The sequence below is a fragment of the Rhinatrema bivittatum genome, chromosome 5 (genome assembly GCF_901001135.1).
Source record: "Rhinatrema bivittatum chromosome 5, aRhiBiv1.1, whole genome shotgun sequence".
In the NCBI taxonomy this organism is placed as follows: Eukaryota; Metazoa; Chordata; class Amphibia; order Gymnophiona; family Rhinatrematidae; genus Rhinatrema; species Rhinatrema bivittatum.
In genome coordinates, this window is record NC_042619.1 from 78,853,769 (window position 1) to 78,876,836 (window position 23,068).

Here is a 23,068-nt window from a genome sequence, read left to right on the forward strand (position 1 = left end):
CAAACCTCCATGGATGGCATTAGGGAGACGCTGGAGGGACAATCTAAGCGGCTGGAGGGAGCGGAGCAGACTCTCTCCGATTACGGGGACCGGCTTGCTGAGGCTGAGCCCGTGTGGTTGAGCTGCAGGCTAAACAAACCGACCTGCTAGCGAAGGTAGAAGATTTGGAGGACTGAAGCCGCAGAAACAACATTAAAATAATTGGGCTCCCGGAATCTGTTAAGGAGGATGAGGTGCTGCATTTCGTGGAGACTTGGCTACCTGAGCACACAGGGCTGATGCTGCCGGGAGATCACTTGCGTTGTGAGCGAATACATCGTATGGGACCCCCGAGGGAGCCTGGGAGCAGGCCCAGACCAGTGATGGCCCGTATATTAAATTGGGCTCATAAAGTGCAGCTGATTTGGGCTTTCCGAAAAACAACTTCAGTGGAATATCAGGGGTATCGTCTGCTTATTTTCAATGATTTTTCAACAGCCACAGCAGCCCTCAGGAAGCTGATGGCTCCAGCGTGCTCTGAGCTCCACAAGCGTGGAATCAGTTTTGCTCTTCTTTATCCGGGAAAACTATGGGTTCATCACGGGAATCAAGTGTTATTTCTTCACGCGGAGTCAGTGACCTTTATCGCGACGCTGCCAAATCCTGCAGTAGCATAGCTTACTCGAGTTTCACAGTTATATGGGGTCTGCAATGTCACTCCCTTGTCTCCTCAGGGGATCAAGGGCCTGGACTGTTCTAGTCTTGTTGAATGTTCGACCATGTTGGTTTCAATTTTTCAGAATGTTCTTTACTGGTTTAAGTAATAGTAAGCTCTGAGTACATTTCACTGATAAAACATCGTGCCATCTTCCCTGGGAGTTTCCTGGGATGGGTGGCACACTATTGAAATTTTTCTGGGGAGTTGGCTGAGTGGCTTAGCATATGTCTTTGAGGAGGGGGGGCTGGAGAGAAGGGGGGTCGTGGAACGTCTGAAGCCTTGCAGGGCAGGCGGAGACCTTTGCCTCTTGGAGTCTGGAAGGATGGTCGTATGGATGTGGATGTTTGTGTTGAGTGGATGTTTGTGTGCCTGGGTATGGATGTTGCATCGGGAACATGGGGGGGTGGGGAACGGGGCAGAGATGGGAGACTGGGGATGAGGCTCTGGCGCAGTCTAATGTATCCAGTGTGTTCTGGGGTCGTGGCTGGGAGGCCCTAGACTCCTTTGTTGTGGCAGTTGTGAGGCTCTGGAGTGGGCCTCTGAGTCTGTCTGCCTCTATTTTGGGAATGGAGAAGGTTAAAATAACATCTCTTAATGTCCAGGGGATTCATTCGCCAATTAAGAGGAAAAAGTTACTAGCAATGTTTCAACGCGCAAAGTCCCAAGTGGTATTCCTGCAGGAAACGCACTTAAATGATCTGGAGCATGGGAAATTGAAGCGGGAGTGGGTGGGGCAGTGTTGGTTCTCTTCTTTTTCCATGCGTAAGAGAGGTGTAGCTATCCTTATTCACAAACAGCTGCCCTTTCAACTCGTACGTTTCAGGACAGAGGGGCGCTGCGTAGTGGCAGTTGGGACTCTCAATCAGCAACGCGTGGCTTTTTGTAATATTTACGCACCTAACACCTATTCGCATTCTTTTTTTTCTAAGATAGCTTATTGGCAGCGCTAACAGGGTATACCCTCATACTGGGGGGAGATTTCAACTTGGTGGCAGACAAGCAGCTAGATTGTAAACCTGCTAAGCTAACTGCTACGCATGATGCATGTCACTGGGTTAACTTTTTATGTCAGGAGCTTCAACTCCTAGATGCATGGCGGGTGCTACATCCTTTTGAGCAGGACTATAGCTTTTTTTTCCCACCCACACCAATCCTACTCCCGCTTGGACTACCTGCTCATATCTGATAAAATGTTTCATGCGGTAGGGGAGGCGGAGATAGGTACTATCACAATATCGGACCATGCACAGATTCATATTACGATGCTCTGTGGAATGGGGAATCATGGGGCTTTTTCATGGCGCTTGCGGCCAGCTCTGTTTCTGTATAATACATTTCACCAGCACTTGCAGTCCTGTTGGAGGGAATATGTTGGGTTTAATGATACCCCGAATATCTCTTCCACTACCCTATGGGAGGCGGGGAAAGCGGTGATGCGAGGGCACATCATTGCATACACTACTAAGGTAAATCGACAGCGGAACGAGGAGATTTTACGCCTTACCACGGAGCTTAAAAGTGCTCAAAGGCGCCATATGCTTGATATGTCCCAAATAAATAAGGAATGTGTTGCCCAGCTGCGGGAGACTCTAAATAGCTGTTTATACCAGAGAGCTTCCAAGTCTCTGCGGTATTATCAATATCAATTTTATAAACACTGCAATCGGGCTGGCAAAATGTTTGTGCACCTAGTCAGGCCTAGGAATCAAAGGACAGTTATTGCAGGGGTAAGGGACTGCAAGGGGCAGTATGTGACTGCGCCTGCAGCCATTGCACATAGGTTCCTGGAGTATTACACTGCCCTTTATGGGAAGAAGAGACAGGACCCTGATGCTACGATCCTGTTCTTTCGGCAGCAACATTTGCCGCGCCTGTCCCCAGACCAAAGCTTACTGTTAAATAAACCTATTGGTGAACAAGAAATATATGCTGTGGTTCAGGGCTTGAAGCAAGGGAAAGCAGTGGGGCCAGATGGCTTAGGGGCGGAATTTTATAAAATTCTTAAATTTCATCTTTTGTCCCCACTTTCCAAATTTTACAATGATTTAGTCCAGACTGAGGAATTACCTGCAGTAGCCAATCAATCTGTGATTGTCGTGTTGCCGAAGAAAGGCAAGGACTTGGCAGAGGTTGGCTCTTACAGACCTATCTCTTTGTTAAATGTGGACATTAAAATATTGTCGGCAGTGCTAGCGGCCTGCCTCAACCAGATTTTGCCCACACTCATTGATGAGGATCAGACGGGGTTTGTTGAGGGTCGCCAGGGAGTGCGTAATGTGCGAACCTTGATTGCGGCTCTGAGCTATCATTCCAGTGAAGAAGCCATGATTTTGAATTTAGATGCGGAGAAGGCATTTGACTCTGTGTCCTGGACGTTGAGTCAATATGGCTTTACCGGAACATTTGTAACTTGGCTTGCGACCCTGTACAAAAACCCCAGTGCTAGAATCTTGATCATTGGAGCTCTTACAGACTTCTTTGCGCTCCAATGCGGCGTGCGGCAAGGATCCCCCCTGTCTCCACTTTTATTTGTGCTGGCCATTGAACCTTTGGCCACGCGATTACTGGCTGAAAAAGGTTTCTCAGGGCTTAGGCGTAGCGGTCATCCTCTAAAGATAGCACTATTTGCGGATGACATACTATTATTTGTTGGGCGGTCCCGCAGGAGTGTGCCTGTTATTATCAATATTTTTGATCAATTTAAGGAGATTGCGGGTCTGAGAATTAATTACTCCAAGTCTGAAGCGATAGCCTTGGACTCACGACTGCCGGTCACCTGGCAAGGCCCCTTTCCATTTGTGTGGGCACCTGGGAGGCTCCGATATTTGGGGGTTTGGATATCTAGGGATCTACACTGTTTATATGACCTTAACATTGCAGATATGATTACCAAAATTCTTACGCAGCTTACAGCCTGGTGCCCTCTCCCCCTGAGTATTTTTGGTAGATGTGCGCTGTTAAAGATGATCATTGTACCCAGACTCCTATACCTTTTGCACATGTTACCTTGCTGGATCACGGTTCGGGATATACAGCGCCTGCGTGGGGGCCTATCTAGGTTTATCTGGAAGGGTAAGAGGGCACGTATAAAGTACGCTGTTCTGGAGCACTCTAAAGAGGAGGGAGGTTATGGGCTGCCCGATTTTAGGGTATACAATGTGGCCTGTCAAATGAGGTTTGTGGGGGAATGGATTGTTGACCAATATCGCTACTGTTCCGCGGTTGAATAGCATGGCTGCTCCCTGGTCCCCTCTCTCTTCTCCAGCTGCAACCGGCAGGCCTACGGGCGTTGGCTTTTCCCAGATGTTTGATGCATCCTTGTATAAAAGCCTGGCGGTGGTTGCAGCGGCAGAGCGGCCTACGTGGTCTCTCGTCCTTGTTAATACCACTGTTAGGGAATCTGGACTTTCGGCCAGGTCAGGATTGTAGGGGTCTTTTCCAACACTGGGCGGCTAATGGGGTAGTATATTTTTTTCCATATGTTTGACCCTGAAACTCATGAACTGTTAGATTTCCAAACTATAGCCAGAACTTTTATGCTTTCACCCAAACATTTCTTTGGATACCTGCAAGTCCGACATTACATACAAGTGTTCCATTGGACTCCGGAGAAACTGGTGGCGGAAACTATTTGCCACAAAACTGTTTGAAACTGCCTGTCACACTAATACTATTACTGGTTGGAAGCGACTTGGAGTGGACTACAAGGGTCAGGACCATCTGACTCATTTGGCGTCTCGGTGGTTGGCTATTCTAGACATTGACGTGACTCCTGACCACCTGAAGCGCTGGTTTAAGTCTCTACACACACACAGAACCCGGATTTGGGGCTCCGGGAGTTACAGTTCCGACTTATCCATCTCGTGTATTATGATGATGTTCGTCGCTTCCGAATGGGGCTCACAGACTCTCCGCTCTGCATCAAATGCGGCAAGGAGGAAGGTACGTTGCTGCACCGTCTTCTTCATTTGTAACTTGGCTTGCGACCCTGTACAAAAACCCCAGCCCCTTCTGGACTCAAGTATTGCAAGTTATCTCTGTGTACCAGTATCCCTACTCTGTATACAGGTCCTATGGTGTTGACACACCCTCTCCATGGGTCTCTGCCTTGTCCCTTTTCCAAGGCAAAGTTTGGCCGTATGGCGATGCTATTGGCCTGTCGGACCATTTTGTCGATTTGGGTAGAACAGACAACAGGTCCCCTTCTTGCAGCTTGGTACTATCGGATGTCCTCGGAGCTACAAATGGAACGTATGAACTGTCTCTCTGGACCTCGCGCACGAGACAAGTTGTATGAAGACTGCTGGCAGGGTTTTTTCAGGGGCTTATCACCTGAAATGCAGGCGAACTTAAATGTTGCGGGATATTCAAATGTCTGGGCCTAATTCCCTTGGTCTCCGGGGGAGGGGGGGGGTGAGAAGTGGAAGTTGGGTGTATGAGTGGGTGTATGGAGAGTAATGGTGGGGTGGGATATCTGTGTGTTTAAACAAAGTGAAAATTACATTGGACTGGGCTTGTGAAAGGCTCTTCTCACGGTCTGCACTGTGTATTTGTTAGTTGGTTTAGGTTCCGGCTCTGTCTAGTATGAGACCTACTATGTTTTTGTTAACTGCACACCGTGTGGTCTTGTTTGTTTTTGTTCTCTTCTGTTTTGCATGGCTGTGCACAGCCTTGACTAATAAAACATTTTTGAAAAAAAGGATAAGTGAACCTGTTCCCCAGTCCCAGGTGTGTGGTAGACTGGAAGAGGATTTCCCCAGGATCATCCAACTTTCCCGTGATCCTCGCAAGCTTTCTCTCTGCTGTTGCAAAGCACGACCACAGTATGTTGATGCCACCATCATGTTTAATGTAGGGGTGGTGTTAGCCTGGAGATGCGCTATATTTTACATTTTTTTATTTATTTATTTGACATTCAATTTTCCTATCCCCAGAGGGCTTACAATCTAAGCTTGTACCTGAGGCAATGGAGGGTAAAGTGACTTGACCAAGGTCACAAGGAGCAACAGCGGGACTCGAACCCTGGTCTCCTGGTTCATAGCCCACTGCTCTAACCACTAGGCTATTCCTCCTTACACATTGCTTAGCATCAAGACCAAAAATTTCTACTTTGTTCTCAGACCATAAAACTTTCTCGCACATATGTGCAGTTTCCTCATAGTGTGCAGCATAGTTTTTCTTTGTAAACACTATACTGCACATCATATGGTTTTCTTTCCTTTTCTCCAATCTCCTATATGGGCCATGTTTATGGAGTAGTCTTGAAATTGTTGAAAAGCCAACATTTGCCCAGTCTCAGCCAGAGATTTATTTATTATTTATGAAATTTGTATACCCCCCTTTCAATTACTAAGCGGTTTTCAATAATAATGTTCATAATTAATACAAAGAAAATACAAAAGAAACATGTTAAAACAATTTCTTTGCTTCAGTGTTTACTGAAGAGGATGTTGGAGAGATACCGGTTCCAGAGAAGGTTTTTCATGGGTGATGATTCTGATCAACTGATCCAAATCATGGTGAACCTGGAAGATGTGGTAGGCCTGATTTACAAACTGAAAAGTAGTAAATCACCTGGACCCAGATGGTTTATACCCCAGGTTTCTGAAAGAACTAAAAAATGAAATTTCAGAGCTATTAGTAAAAATGTGTAACCTATCATTAAAATCAACCGATATACCTGAAGATTGGAAGATGGCCAATGTAACCCCGAAATTTAAAAAAGGGATCCAGGGGTGATCCAGGAAACTATAAGCTGGTGGAGCCTGAAGTCAGTGCCTGGAAAAATCATGGAAACTGTTATAAAGAATAAAATCACAAAACATTTAGATAGACATTGGTTGATTGAACACCAGCCAACAGGGATTACCCAGGGAAGTCTTGCCTCACAAATCTACTACATTTCCCTATCGTGTAGCAGATGGACTTCAGAACAAGTGGGTATAGTGTGCTCGTGCTAGCAGTTGGAGACGGATCTGACGTCAGCACGGGTACATATACCCCCACAGGAAGTGAGATAATTCAGTAATTTCCGTCTCCAAAGCAGTTTGGAGAGCCTGCACGCTCGCTGAGCGTGTTTCCAATCTACTTTCTATTTTCTACTTTCTACTTACTAAATTTCTACAGGAACATCGAGCCCCGCACTCCTGCGGTGATACCCTCGGGTCCCTCCCCCAGTTGAGTTTCCCGAGGTGATTTCCGTGATCCCTCGGAGGTTTAGGCCTGGGTCCGGTGGCCGAATCGCGGCAGGGACCTAGCCCCCGAGCAAGAAGGGCTTGGGTCGGGCTGAGAGGTGCCTCGGTCCCGGTGTGGACTTAGAGGCAACGGGTGCATTCCTCTCTCCCCCCACAGCCGGAGACCGCCCGGGTTTCAGCCGGGAAGCGCCGAGGATCAGGTAAGGCGTACATCTTTTCCTTTTGGTCTCCGAGGTACAAGGATCGGCAGCGTTGCCTGTATGCGGCACGCCGCAGAGGTCGCCATTTTGTCGGTCTTGTTAAGGTATTGAGCGCCCATGATAGGCGCCTGTATTGTATGGAAAGCTTCTTATTGAGCGTATATTGCATATTGTTGAGCATATATTGCATTGAGCGTATATTACTGACCGCATATTATTGAGCGCATATTGTATTTAGCGTATATTGCTGACTGCATATTATTGAGCGCTTATTGTATTTAGCGTATATTGCTGCCGCATATTATTGAGCGCATCTTTTTCAGCGCGCAATGGAACATTCGAATGCCCCGGCATCCCTGGCGGCGGCGCCTCCTGATACAGGCGTGAAAGCTCTCGGCCTCTGCTCAGCATGCCAGCTCAGAGCCACGCACAGCGAGGAGCCAGACTCCTTTGTGCCCAATGTGAGGAGGCAGTGGGAGCCTCGGGCCAGGACCAGTCTCAACCGAGGTTTGTCGACAGTTCCCCAGGGGCCACCCCGGATTTAGTGGGCAGTCTCGAACAACCTGGGATCCCGGGGGACTTGGTACCCCGACGACTAGAGACCACTTCCATTTCCTGGGTGGATCTCTTTAAGGGGATCCATGCCTTTGTACAGATGCAATCAGCTTCCCGTCCAGGCCCTGCTGCGGCTCCAGCTGATCCTGCCCCTGGACCTTCGTGCCCTTATCGTGGGCAAGAACACCCGCCTCCGGGCAGTCCGGTTCAGGTGGACCCTGATGTTTCAGAGGACGAGTCCGAACCCTCCGAGGAGGGGGAACTTCCCTCTGGGATTGAGCCATATCGAACCATGAGGCGGTTCTTTCCCAAGGAGGATCTCTCCGACCTGATATCTCAGTGCCTGGCGGAGTTGGCTATTACAGGTCCCAGCACTACGGTGCCATCTACACAGAACCCTCTGCTGGAAGGTCTTTGTCATACAGCCCGCCATTTTCCCTTCTTGCAAGCCGCACAGCAACTGATAGATCTGGAATGGGCTGCACCAGCGGCCTCATTCAAAGGGGGTCGGGGCCTGATAGGCATGTACCCCCTGGATCCGGCAATCAAGGAGATGCTGGCGTGCCCTCAGGTGGACGTCTTGGTTAACGCTGTGATCAAGCGCACTACCATTCCAGTTGAGGGGGGGGGCGGGCCCTCAAGGAACCTCACGACCGGCGACTGGACGCCATCCTGAAACAGACATTGAGGTGGGCAGCTCTGTCTTCGCGAATCGCAACCTGCTGCACAGTGGTGACGCGTTCCTGTTTGTCACAGGTCAGGAACAATGCTCCAGCAGCGGACATGGAGTCCGCTCTCTCGTTCCTCACGGATGCTGCATCCGACCTAGTCCGTACAACAGCCAAGGGGGATCTCATCTTCTGTAGCTGCCAGGAGGCAGCTCTGGATACGGAACTGGTCAGCCGATTCTCCTTCGAAGACACGCCTCACCAGAATGCCCTTTAGGGGTTCTCTCCTGTTCGGCAGCGACCTTTAGAAACTGGCCAGCACATGGGGTGCCTCCTCAATACCTCGCCTGCCGGAAGATAGGTTCAAGAGGAAACAGCGTGCCTTTCCGAGGCCTTCCCGAGGCAGAAGCTCCCAACAGCTTCATTCCCTACAGGGGTTTGCTACCAGGCACCCTCGGTCCTCAGGGCCAGGAACCAGTCTTTTCGGACCAAGCAACAGAAGAGGGGAGCCGGCTCGGGTTCAGGGCCCGGCCGCGCTTCCCATGAGAGTCAGCCGATCCATCCGGGGTCTGAGCCATAGGGGGCAGGTTAACCCTCTTCTACCCCAGATGGGTCGAGATTATGTCAGACCAGTGGTCCTCGCCATAATCCAGAGGGGTTATTATCTGGATTTTCCATCAACGCCCCTCCAGACAGGTTTGTGGAGTCTCCGTGTCCAAGCCACAAGAAGGCGGCATTAGAAGTTACCCTGGCGAGGCCCTGTCCTGAAAGCCATAATCCCAGTACCTGCATGGGAAATGGATCTGGGCACTATTCCATTTATTTCATGTACCCAAGAAGGAGGGCACTTTCTGGCCCGTACTGGACCTCAAGTCAGTCAACCGATACTTAAGGGGTCCCGAGGTTTCGCATGGAAACTCTGCACATCAGTCAAGACCGCAGTACAGCCAGGAGAATTCCTCACAGCCTTAGACTTGTCAGAAGCCTACCTGCATATCCCGATCCATCCGGATCATCAGCGCTACCTACGCTTCAAAGTTCTGGGAATGCCACTTCCCAATTCCGGGCTTTGCCTTTCGGGCTAGCCACGGCGCCGCGGACCTTCACCAAGTGATCGTAGTGGTAGCAGCGGCGCTCAGACGGGAAGGAATCCTGGTCCATCCCTACGTAGACGATTGGCTGATCAGGGCGAAATCACGAGAGGAGAGCCATCGGGCAACCAACAGAGTGATCGCCCTTCTGGAAAGCCTGGATGGGTAGTCAACCTAAACAAGAGTTGCCCTACAGCCTTCCCCAATCACTGGAATACCTGGGAGTCCAGTTCGACCCCAGGCAGACAGTCAGTCTCACCCACCAAGAGAAGGTTTAAAACTTCAGACGAGTCTCCGGTCCTTGATGGGAGCCAGCCGGCCCATAGCTTGGGATTATCTGCAGGTTCTCGGCCTCATGGCATCCACCCTGTAAGTGGTACCCTGGGCAAGGGCCCATATGAGACCTCTACAAAGCTCCCTGCTCTCTCGCTGGAGTCCCCGCTTCCGGAACTACTCCGTGCATCTACCTCTACCAGCCAGAGTGCGGACCCAGTTACGGTGGTGGTTGCAGTCCCACCACATGAGCAGGGGGTCAAAGATGTCCTCCCCCACGTGGATTCTGCTCACCACAGATGCCAGCCTGAGCGGATGGGGAGCACACTGCGAAGAACTCACTGCCCAAGGGCGGTGGAACAGAGAAGAAGCGGGGTGGAACATCAACCGACTAGAGGCACGGGCAGTCCGGTTAGCCTGCCTGCAATTTGCTCACAGACTGCGGAACCGGGCAGTCAGAGTGATGTCCGACAACGCCACCACGGTGGCATACATCCAACCGCCAGGGCGGAACCAGAAGCAGACAGGTGTCTCTAGAGATAGCCCCGCTGATGGCTTGGGCAGAGGCGAATCTTCAGGACATCTCCGCCGTCCACATTGCCGGAAGGGACAACACCTCGGCAGACTTCCTCAGCAGAGATAGCCTAAATCCGGGGGAATGGCGGCTGTCGCCCACAGCCTTCCAGATGATTGTGGATCACTGGGGGATTCCAGACATGGACTTATTAGCGACAGGTCCAAGCTCAAGTACCCCAGATACGTCAGCCGCAAGCGAGATCCGTTCTCTCAAAGGATCGACGCCCTGGTTCAGCCATGGCCCCCAGGGGCCCTGCTATACGTCTTTCCTCCGTGGCCCCTGCTGGGCACCCTTATCCACAAGATTCAGAAGCACCGGGGCCTAGTTCTTCTAGTGGCACCAGATTGGCCAATAAAGCCCAGGGGAGCCCCTTCCCCTGCCTCCTCTCAGGGACCTGCTACGTCAGGGTCCCATTCTCCACGAGGATCCGGCTCAATTCTCTCTTACGGTCTGGCCCTTGAGAGGGCTAGGCTGAAGAAAAGAGGTTACTCGGAGCCGGTGATAGATACACTCCTCCAAGCTTGCAAGTTTTCCACATCCCTCACCTATGTAAGGATCTGGAGAGTATTTGAAGACTGGTGCGACACTCACGGCACCAATCCGCATGCGACTGCAATCCCTATTGTTTTGGATTTCCTGCAAGATGGACTTCAGAAGGGTCTCTCCCTCAGCTCCATCAAGGTTCAGGTGGCTGCGCTGTCTTGCTACGGTCCCAGGAGGGACGACAAGACCATAGCCACGCACCCAGATTTTTCTCGCTTCCTGAAAGGAGTCAAGCATATTCGTCCGCCACTGAAGTGGCCAGTGCCTTTGTGGAACCTCAACATAGTTTTGGATTTCCTCGCGGGATCCACCTTCAGACCCCTTCGGGGCCTGTCTCTCCGTTCTCTCACTTTGAAGATGGTGTTCTTGCTGGCTGTATGTTCGGCACGCCGCATTTCGGAACTACAAGCGCTGTCTTGCCGTGATCCCTTTCTCAGAATCACTCCAGAGGCTATCCATCTTCGCACGGTTCCATCCTTCTTGCCTAAGGTAGTCTCACAATTTCACCTTAACCAGACCATATCCTTGCCAACCACGGCAGGTTTGAAGAAATCAGAAGAAGGGTGTTTGTTACGCCATCTAGACATCGGCAGATTGCTGCCCAGATATCTGGAAATGACTGAAACAGTACGAAAGACTGACCATCTGTTCGTCCTTCACAGCGGGAAGAAACAAGGGTTTCTTCCCGCTGTGAAGGGGGAAGAAACCCTTTCTTCCCCCTTCACAGCGGACTGGGATTCAGTGTCAGGCCTCACGGCCCACCATCTCCCGCTGTATTTAAATCAGAAATTTGGACCTTTCTCGATATAACTAGGGTGACCCAAATTCGCAGAAGAAATTTCCTTCAAATGAATCCGGAAGTGAAGTCTATAGGGGCACAGTGTATGATATATTACCCGAGTAAATGTGTGGTAAAATACCAACAGGAAAGGTTTGTGTTTTATGAACCAATTGAGTTACATAAGTTTCTTGATGCAAGATTGCCTGACACTGAATCCCAGTCCGAGTTATAAAGAGATTGAACCACTGGGTTTCTTAAATTATTAAATTGCCAAAATTTGCTCAATTTTTGTCCATCTTAGATCAAAAAGGATATAGCTGCCCTGTAGAAAGTGCAGAGAAGAGTGACTAAAATGATATGGGGCATGGAATTGCTGCCCTATGAGGAAAGGCTAAAGAAGTTAGGGCTGTTCAGTTTGGAGAAGAGACAACTGAGGGGAGATATGATAGTCTACAAAATCATGAAAGGACTTAAGCAAGTTAATATAAATCTGTTATTTACTCTCTCAGATAATAGAATGACTTGGGACACTCCATGAAGTTAGCAAGTAGCTCAATTAAAACAAATCGAAGAAAATTCTTTTTCACTCAGCATGTAGTTTAACTCTGGAATTCATTGCCAGGGGATTTGGTTTCAGCAGCTAGTGTTACTGGGTTGAAAAGAGGTTTGGATAAGTTCCTAGAGGTTAAATCCATAATCTGCTATTACGGTAATCAGTAAGCAATAGTAGCTTGTGATCTGTCTAATGTTTGGGTACTTGCCAGGAACATGTGACTTGGATTGGCTACTGTTGGAAACAGGATACTGGGCTTGATGGACCCTTGGTCTAATCCAGTATGGCATTTCTTATGTTATGAAAAGTTTACAACACAAAATAAATCGCAGTACTACCTAGATGCCTTCAACTACCAAAATCTATTTTAACAGAGGTTCAGAAAAAAAAACCCACAGTCATATTTCCATCTGCAAAAGTTTTTTTTTTTGTTTTGGTTTTTTTTTTTAATTAGATCTCCTATTATCCTTTAGTTCTTTTAAAAGAATCTTAGGCCTCACTGTGACCTTAACCCACAGCTTCTGACTTTAGAAGGGTAGCCTGATCATGGCAGTGTCTTTGTTGTGCCAAACTGTTTATTTCTACTTCACAATGATGGACCTGAGAGTGCTCCAACGATATTCAGACACATTGAGACTTTCTTATAGCCTTCCCTCAATCTGAACCTTTGAATAACATTATCTGAGTTCTTTTGTCATGTTTTTACCTTTGCTTCAAATTTACTTTATACAAGAGAAACAACTTTATTCTTTATCCAGGAATATTCATTAGATCAACTACTGTAATTTGACCCAAGTGAGCTCTAACTTGAGTGTTAAGGTAGTTTTTGAACTGGAACTAAATTGTTTATTTTGAGAAGTTGTGAAGCCTTATGCAATCAAAACTTTGTATTTTGTTTTACTTTTGGAATGTTTCTGTAATTTTATTATGATGGGTGTAGAGTATGTTGTGTAGATCATTGAAACACATTTTGATGTCACATTGTCTAAAAAAAAATAGACATCTACAAATGAGTGAAGACTTTAAGAAGGTACTGTTAGAATGTATGACATGTAATATATAAACATAAGACATCGACGTAGTGGGAGGAGGATGAACAATAGGACACTGATATTAGGGTACAAGTCATATCAAAATGACAGGGCAGATCCAATTGAAGGGTGGTACTATGTTAAGGACAGCATAAAATGATGCAGGAAATAAACTGTATTCTAAAATTGTGTGAGAGGAGCATAGCAGTGGGTATATGCTATTGTCAACCTAGTCATGATGAAGAAATGCTAACATAAATTAGAAAGGCAATTAAAATTGTCAACACGGTAATAATGAGAGATTTTGATTACTTAAATATTGGATAAATGTCTCATTAGGACATATTAGGGAGATAATCTAGTAGTGATGCTACTGGATTTGTCTGCTTTTGACAGTCAGGTAGTCGGCAGGTAGGAAGATGTTGGTATCTCCAGAAGAGTTCTTATGTAGTTAGTCATTATTGTAGACCTCAGAGGGTAGTAATGGGCAAAATACATTCAAGAGCTTTGTGTCCTAAACAGTGGACTTCGATAGGGTTCCATCTTGTCGCCCTATCTTTTTAATGTCACATAGAGGTTTCATGTACCGTATTTTCGCGTGTATAGGCCGCGGCTTATACACGGATTTACATTTTTGAAGAGAGGGGTGCGGCCTATACAAGGGTGCAGCTTATCTAAATCTGTATTTACATAGGATAGACTAGGATAATCTATATAATACCTACCGGTATTCTTTATATATTTTTTTTTAGTTTGCTTGTGGAAAGTAATACCGGAATGTTTACCACAGAAAGTAGGAGCAATAACGAGCACACTTCAAATTACTGTATATAACAGTATTGTTATTAAAGAAGAATGCACTGCAGACAATTCAAAACCAGATTGAGATGTTATTTTAATTAAGTGTATATATCGATGCAGTACCTTTAATTTACCAGTAATTTCGAATTGTCACATATGAAAATTTAGAACACAAAAGCATACAAATATTTCCAAGTACTGTATTTCCATTTGGAACCAGTTACACATAAAACACATAAAGAATTTGGCAAAAACATGTACATTTCAGTCTATATATTAACGAGGAAATAAGAATCTCAGTTTGTTATAGGCAGCAGTGTAATCTGTTAGCCAACACAAGTCAATATACAGTACTGCCAGACAATGATTCGTTGCCAAATATTTTGTCATATCCAGTTTGGTGATTCCGGAGTACCGGTATTTAGTTGTAGAGCAGTTTTGCTCATTTGGTCCCTAGAAAGAAGAAAAACATTTATTAACAAGGAAAAAATATTTTCCGGAAGAGTCCAAAATTAAAGTACGGAAGATGTATAAGATTTTAATGTTTTATGATATTTATACCATACCTCGTCATATGAAAATCCCTCAAAGTCTGTCAAGCAATCAGAATCAGCAAAGTGTTCAGCTGCAAAGGCTTCTGCTTCGTTATCGTTAAATTCGTAATCATCTGAAGCTGATTCCGAAGCCGATGTATTAGCGCCATCTGTGCTCTCCAGTAAGTCTGCCTTCTTGAAGCCATTAATTATTGTCGTTGACTTTACAGCCTCCCAAGATCTCAGAACCCATAAGCACACTTCTGAATAGGTAGCTCGCTGCTGCTTCCCCAAAGGAGTGAATTAGTGCACCCCATCTGACATCCACTTCTCCCATTCCTTTTTTGCGTATTCTATTGCTGCCAGTTTAAAATCTGCCGTGTAAGAATGACACTTGGGCATAGTACAGTTTACAAGGGTGCGGCCAATGTATGGGTGCGGCCTATACAACAACTTGCTGACATAGACACCGGATTTCCGCGGCTTATACATGGGTGCGGCTTATACTCGTGTGCGGCCTATATACGCGAAAATACGGTATACATCTTGCAGGTTGCAGAAATAAAATACCACCTATCTGTAGATGATAGATAGCTGTTCTTCTAATTGAAGCTCTGTGCTAATAAATTGAAGAACTTTGGATAGGGAAGTCAGGTGACCCCCATGCAGAAATCTTATACATAAAGTTAACAAAGGTTACCCTTTTTCTTCATTTCCATCTTCTAGCCGTTAGGGATCATCTGTGTTTATCTTGTGCCCTTTCAAACTCATTACCAAACATGTCCTCACCACCTCTTCTGGGAAAGCATTCTGTGCAGCCACCACCTTTTCCATGAACAAATATTTCCTGATATTGTTCCTGAGTCCTACCTTTTGGAGTTTCCTGGTACCAGAGTTTTTGTTCCATTAGAAAAAGTTTGATTCTTGTGCATTAAAATCTTTCAGATATTTAAATATCTGTATCTCCACTCCTCCAGGATATACATATTTAGGTCTTTCAGTCTCATAAATTCTTCAGTGCAGACTCTACATCATTTTGATTACCTTTTGATGGACCCCCTTCTGTACTGTCTGTCTCTTTGAGATATCACCAGAACTGAAAATTGATCTCCAGGTGAGGCTTCCTTTTTCCTGCTGATTATGCCGCTGGCTCTGCAGCCCAGCATTCTCCTGACCTTAGCCACTGCCTTGTCGCAGTGCTTTGCTACCATTATATCATCACACTATTACCCCAAGGTGTCTCTTGTAAGCAGTTTTATGGAGCAATTGGTTCAGGAACCAACAAGAGAGGGAGCAATTTTAGATCTGATTCTCAGTGGAGTGCAGGATTTGGTGAGAAGTAACGGTGGTGGGGCTGCTTGGCAATAGTGATCATAATATGATCAAATTTGAATTAATGACTGGAAGGGGGACAGTAGGTAAATCCACAGCTCTAGCACTAAACTTTCAAAAGGGAAACTGAGAAAATGAGAAAATGTTAGAAAAAAACTGAAAGGAGCAGCTACAAAGGTAAAAAGTGTGCAACAGGTTTATACGTTGTTTAAAAATACCATCATAGAAGCACAGACCAGATGTATTCCATGCATTAAGAAAGGTGGAAGGAAGGCAAAATGATTAGACATGGTTACAAGGTCAGGTGTAAGAGGCTATTTTTTAGCCAAAAGATCTTTGTTCAAAAGTTGGAAGAAGGATCCATCAGAAGAAAATAAGATAAAGCATAAGCATTGACAAGTTAAATGTAAGACATTGATTAGACAGGCTAAGAGAAAATTTGAAAAGAAGTTGGCCATAGAGGCAAAAACTCACAATAAAAACTTTTTGAAATATATCCGAAGCAGAAAGCCTGCAAGGGAGTCAGTTGGACTTTTGGATGATCAATGGGTTAAAGAGGCACTTAGAGAAGATAAGGCCATCGCGGAAAGATTAAACGATTGCTTCAGCATTTACTGAATAGGATGTTGGAGAGATACCCATTCCAGAGAGAGTTTTCATGGGTGATGTTTCAGTTCAACTGAAACAAATCACAGTGAACCTGGAAAATATGGTAGACATAATTGACAAACTGAAGAATAGTAAATCACCTGGACTGGAGGGTATATACCCCAGGGTTCCGAAAGAACTACAAAATGAAATTTCAGAACTATTAGTAAAAATGTGTAACCTATCATTAAAATCATCCGATGTGACTGAAGATTGGAAGATAGCCAATGTAACCCCTATATTTAAAAAGGATTCCAGGGGTGATCCGGGAAACTATAGATCGGTGAGCCTGACTTCAGTGCTGGGAAAAATCATGGAAACTGTTATAAAGAATAAAATCACAAATCATTTAGATAGATATGGTTTGATGGGACACAGCCAACATGGATTTGCCCAAGGGAAGTCTTGCCTCACAAATCTCCTACATTTTTTTGAAGGGGTGAATAAACATGTGGCCAAAGGTGAACCGGTAGATGTGGTATATTTGGATTTTGAGAAGGTGTTCGACAAAGTCCTATATGAGAGGCTTCTAAGAAAACTAAAATGTCATGGGATAAGATGCGATGTCCTTTTAAGGATTGCAAGTTGGTTAAACGACAGGAAACAGAGTAGGATTAAATGGTTAGTTTTCCAAATGGCAGCTGAAATTTAATTTGGACAAGTTCTAAGTGATGCATATAAGGTAAAATAACCCTTGCTGTAGTTACACAATGTTAGGTTTTATATTAGGAGTTGCTACCCAGGAACAAAGATCTAGGTGTCATAGTGGATAATACATTGAAATTGTCAGCCTAGTCTGCTGTAGTGATCAAGAAAGCAAACAATGGTAGGAATTATTAGGAAGGGAATGGAAAATAAAACTGAGATTGTCATAATGCCTCTGTATCGCTCCATGGTTAGACCACACCTTGAATACTGTGTGTAATTCTGGTCACCGCATCTCAAAAAGTATATAGCTGCACTTGTGAAAGTGCAGAGAGTGACCAAAATAAGGGGCATGGAACAGCTGCCTTATGAGGAAAGACTAAAGATGTTAGGACTTTTAAGTTTGGAGAAGACATCTGGGGGGAGATATGATAGAAGTCTACAAAATCATGAAAGGACTTGAACAAGTTAATGTAAATCAGTTATTTACGCTCTCAGATATTAGAAGGACCAGGGTGCACTCCATGAAGTTAGCAAGTAGCTCATTTCAAACAAATCAAAGAGAATTATTTTTCACTCAGCGAATAGTTAAGCTCTGGAATTCATTGTCAGAGGATGTGGTTACAGCAGTTAGTGTAACTGGGTTTAAAAAAAAAGGTTTGGATAAGTTCATAGAGTATAAATCCATAAACTTCTTTTACGGTAATTAATAAGCAAATGTTTGGGTACTTACTGGGTACTTGTGACTAGGATTGGCCACTGTTGGAAACAGGAATACTGGACTTGATGGACCCATGGTCTGACTCAGTATGGCTGTTTTTTTGTTTTGTTAATTTAATATAGGGGTGTTTTGTAACCGTCTGATAATGTGCACTTCTTTCCCCCTCCTCCACACCTATCAGGATGAGCAGTGCTACAGACACTTACCTCTGTCACTTCCTGTACCTATACAATCCGACTAGCTCAGACAAGACCACGGGATTTTCCACAGAACCAGACTTTTATTTGTCAGACTTTTCAGTTTTAGAAATTAGCATAAAACAAACATGCCTCAATGTCCTTAACCCAAGGCACTGGTTTAAACTGAGTAAAGCTCTGTATCTTTAGTTAGCATGAACATAGAGACCTCAATTTGTTTGGGTTTATTAGTAAATGTAATTAGTTAACTATCTCCATGATCTTAGGAGATTACCTTCTGTTTCACACTGGAGCAGTCTCTTGCTGAAGGTCTCTGTGACAGTCTTTGTGGAACAGATGATCTTGGTCCCTGTCGTTTGCTAGGCTAAGGGGCTTGTCACTGTCATGGAGAAGAGAAGCCAGCTTAAACACAAGCAGCCAGCTAACGGGGAGAACTCTCTTGCCTGCAGACTTCTTATAGGCTCAGGATACGACAGCTGCTCTGCCTTCCTGCTAGGAGAGGGAAGGGTAATGCCTTGGGCGGCATCTTCAGGTGTAAATAGTGTTTATTTGTCGCTCCTCCTAGAGTCCTCTTTCCCTTGCTGCTTTTAACAGCCCAAACATGCATATGTAAACAGCTCATGCATAGTCAAGCAGCGGGACAGATGGGGTCATTCATTTCAGAATGCTGGCCTCCCTCTCCTCTTGGTGGTGGGGGGTGTCCCTGTTCCTTTTGCATATTGCCCCCAGACCAGGGTTTGGTCTCGATCCGATCACCTGTTGACCAATACTGCTCTGCCATGTCAGCGCTTTCCTGTCTGATAAACTGCCCTTACATAGGTTGTGTTAGTCTCTGGGTGGATTTAAGTTTTTGCCTCTCTGACCTGTCCTGGGCTTAGTTTGTTTTATGGGGGGGAAAAAAAAAAGCTATAGCCCTTAAGTAAATAGGCAGATCAGAGAAGCTGGGCACACATTGTCATTCTGGGAAAAAGTTCTTAATCTTGTTTTTCTGTTGAAACATACAAGTCAGTGGCCCTCTTGTGGAGTCAGTATTCATATTTTAAAGGGAAACCTCGGGTGTCTTCCTACACTCTCCTGGTCTCTTGATTCCCCCCCACCCCCTCCCTTCTCAAGCACAAATAACACCTTAGGATTATTGCATCCCAAATATAATTATGCACTTTCTGGCATTGAATCCTAGCTGCTAAACCTTCAACCACATTTTGAGTTTCTTAGCTCGCTTTTCATTCTCTCTACTCCTTCACTCTGCAGATCTTGCTGTCTTCCACAAAAAAAAAGTCAAACCTTAGCTTTTAACCCCTCTGCACTATCACTCTTTAAAGAGATTGAACAGAATAAGTCCCAGAACTAATTCTTGAGTGAGTTCTGTCTTTAGAATAGGTTCCATTTACTATTTCTTGCTATCTTTTGTCCGTCAACCAATTTGTAATTCATTCCACCATTTTGGGGGACCCACTCCCATTTTATTCATGGGTCTCCTTTGCTGAAATTCAAGACAACCATATTGGGTGCTCTTCCTTGAACTCATTCCACTAATCACCCAATCAAAAAATCATTCAGGTTCATTTGACATAATCTTCCTCTAGTAAAACCATGTTGCCTTAGATCCTGCAGCACACTGGATTGTAGATAGTTCACTATGCTTTCCTTTAGCAGAGTCTCCATTAAATTCACACTAAGGACAATTAGCCTGTAATTTCCGGCCTTCTTTCTGCTACCACTTTTGTGCCCTTCTCAGTATTGCGGCAACACTCCTGCTTCCAGGGATCTATTGAACAAGTCCTTCAGCCCACATGTACCTCTTAGCTACCTTAGTATTCTGGGAGGTATTTCATCTAGCCCCATGGCTTGTCCATTTTGTTTTGCTAGTTCCACCCAAACACACTGTCCTGTAAAATCTATCTCACTCCCATTTGTACTGTTGCCAACCATGGTCCTTTTCCGTGGTCTTTAGTGAACACCAAACTGAAGTATTTGCTTGATATTTCTGCTACTTTATCTCTTTCCAAGCATTGCTGTTGTCATTGGTCTTCCTTCTTTCTCTGTTATATCTGAAAAATCTTTTTCATTTGACCTACTTCACCCAGTTTCTCCCAGCCTTCTAACTATTCCTCATTCCCATTTTACCAAAATTTGTTTGGTTTTTTTTTAATTCAAGACTTCAGTCTTTTTGTGACTCTCCCTCTTGGCTGCTACATCAGACATGTTGTCTGATCACTGGTGCTAGGTAGGAGGGCATTAGAGATACTATCTCCATTTGTGAGCACCAGGTTCAGTAATAAGTATTTAGTCCTTCCCATGTCTCTCCAATGCCTCACAGTCTTAAGGGGGTAGAAATGCTGCAAATGTTGAACTGTAGAAAAAACATTGGAATGTTAATTAAACAAATGCACAATCTACTCCAGTTCTGTTTGTCTTTTGACTGTCAAAGTTGGATGTTCTTTCATCCAAAAGAACTTTTCTGATTGGATATCAGATTATATCATCTTAAATCAGGATTTTCTCTTCAACCTTAAGTCACAGCCATGGTGGCCTCCGTGGCTACATGGTTTTTGGTTCATGCACATACTTCTCTGTGCTGTTGGACAACTTGTGCTTTTTGTTTGGTCAATCGGTCTACAGAGTTTTGTTCAACTCGTAGCTGAACTTGACTCTCCAGCTTTTTTCATGGTTGCTGCATTTGTTTTCTTTTTGCAATTGTTCAGGAATATAATTCTTTCCAAAACAGAAAATGACAAAGAAAAAGATGTTTCCACTTTGAGCAACTCTAAACTTGGAAAGTCCTCATGTTGATTTCATCATGCTTGTCAAGAAGGAAAACTTAAGTTGCTTACCGTTTAAAGGGAGTTCACTGTAGGCACCAGGATAGATTATCCACACATTCCCACCCTTTTCCTCCTCAAAATTTGACTTTCAAGCTTTTGTACTGTACAGATAAGACTTTGTGGTCACAGCTACACTTGAATTCCTGTGCCTTCTCAGAAAACATTTTGGTTTTTCTGAATTGCAAGAGAGTATGTTTATGTTGGTGCTCTCAGATGACAGCCATTTATATGACTGACTTATCCTCCTGGCTACCTCAGAGGGTCCCTTGTTACAAGAATGTATCTTGGCTTTCTTCAGTTACTAGAATTACACTACTACCTGAATATGGAAGAGGGCCTCGCTTCTGTTCCCTTAAACATTTCTGGATGTAACTGAAACTCAAGTTGACTTATGGTATCTGTGATTGAGAGTCAAAAATTTTGATCTGCAGGTTTGTTTGTTTTTTTCACTGAGACCATGGTTAAAGCCTTTCCTTTATTGTAGGATCTCTGGCTCTGAATCTGAAGATCCAACTAATTGATACATTTTTTCACGTGTGTTTAACACATCCCCGCATAGGCTATATTCTGGGTATAAGTAATTTATGTATGTTTTTTTATACTTAATGAGCTTGATTTTAAAAAGCATTTACATGCTTTTACAAGTGTAAATGCACTCTACTATGTAAGTGGGCTCTGGATATTTCTACAATATATGTCATGAATTATTCATAGGATTTACCAGCAACGTAAGTGGCTTTTGAAAATTGCTATGGTAGCATGTTACATTTATGCACGTAACATCTTTTAAAATTCACCTGAGTATTTTTATAAACTTGGCTAACTGGCTTTGTTTTGTTTTTGTTTTTTAAGGATTGCCAGGACATCGGGAAGTTGAGGTTAAATATGTTGATTTTGGCAATGTGGCCAAAGTAAATGTAAAAAAACTGCGAAAAATAAAAGATGACTTTTTGAATATACCACAGAAGGTAAGTTGCTTTAAGAATCTGGTTTTAATTAGGCTAGTGGTTAGAAATAGACATTTTTTACATTCAGTTGTATCAGCTATGTAATGCCTAATGCAATGTGGCCAACTCCTGTCCTTGAGAGCCACAAGCAGGCCAGATTTTCAGGATATCCACAATGAATATGCACATGACTTCCTCCCTCCATTGAATGCAAATCTATCTCATGCATATTCATTGTGGGTATCCTAAACATCTGGCCTTGTTTGTGCTCTCAAGGACCCGAGTTGGCCAACCCTGGCTTAATGTATTTTTCACAGCCACCCTTGTTTTTTCTAAATTCCTTCCTTTATTAATCCTTTGCAATATTGTTTGAACACTACTAATTAATTTCAAAACTGGACAAACTTGACAGTAAAAAAAAAAAAGAAAAGAAAATATTACGATACATCAGGGGGAAGGTTTAACCTCTGAGAAAAGGGCTTGTATAGGACTTCTTTATATACCCAAACATAGTTATTTGATTGTTTATTTTCACATCTACAGAATCAGCTATACATGCTCATGGGGGCCAATGTAATAAGACCCACACCGAAATCCGTGCTGATTTTTCTGTACAGATTTTTTTGGTGCACACTGGAAAACCAGCAGTAGCGCAGGCTGTAACAATGGCCAAGTATGCTAATTAGATGCACACATAAAATCCACGTACACCAAACACAAGAGCCATTATGCACACAGTAACGTATGCTCATGGCCCTATGTAGTAAATCACTCAGACATCCGCGTGGAAACCACCTGCGCGGATGCACATTGGTGTATGAACACCCGCAATTGATTCTTGGGACGAAAGCCTTTCTTTTTCAAAAAAGTGAATAGAGCAATATCTCATCCTTCGTGATTGGATTGCAATCGCCAGCGAGAGTGTGAAATGCAGATTGGCGATTTCTGCCTCATCAAGAAGCTGCCTTCTCTCTATCAATTCTGTCCACCACACTGCTGACCCACAAAAGCGTCAAAACTGGTTTCCATACCGGTGCGTTCACTTCTACCCTGACTCAGGTGCTAAAATCCTGCACTAACCCAGTCTCTCCACTAGCGCGGCTCCCTGCATTGCTCATGATTAGATACTAGCCTCCTTTGCATGCCATTAATATACACTCGCGCAGAACCTGCTGTGGATTTTTTAACGTGTTTATGCGCACACTTTTCCATGCTGAAATTTATTACATATCTGTATGAGACTAGCACAGGAAAAA

General features: G+C 44.7%; 1 protein-coding gene across 1 annotated transcript in view; it reads left to right on the forward strand.

Moving 5' to 3' along the window:
- The window catches only part of RNF17 (ring finger protein 17), a 1,084,608-nt gene that overhangs the window by 433,090 nt on the left and 628,450 nt on the right, over window positions 1-23,068 (forward strand). The window contains exon 17 of the mRNA XM_029603155.1: window positions 21,718-21,833. Coding sequence (XP_029459015.1) covers window positions 21,718-21,833 — 116 coding nt within the window. The remainder of the gene's footprint in view (window positions 1-21,717; window positions 21,834-23,068) is intronic.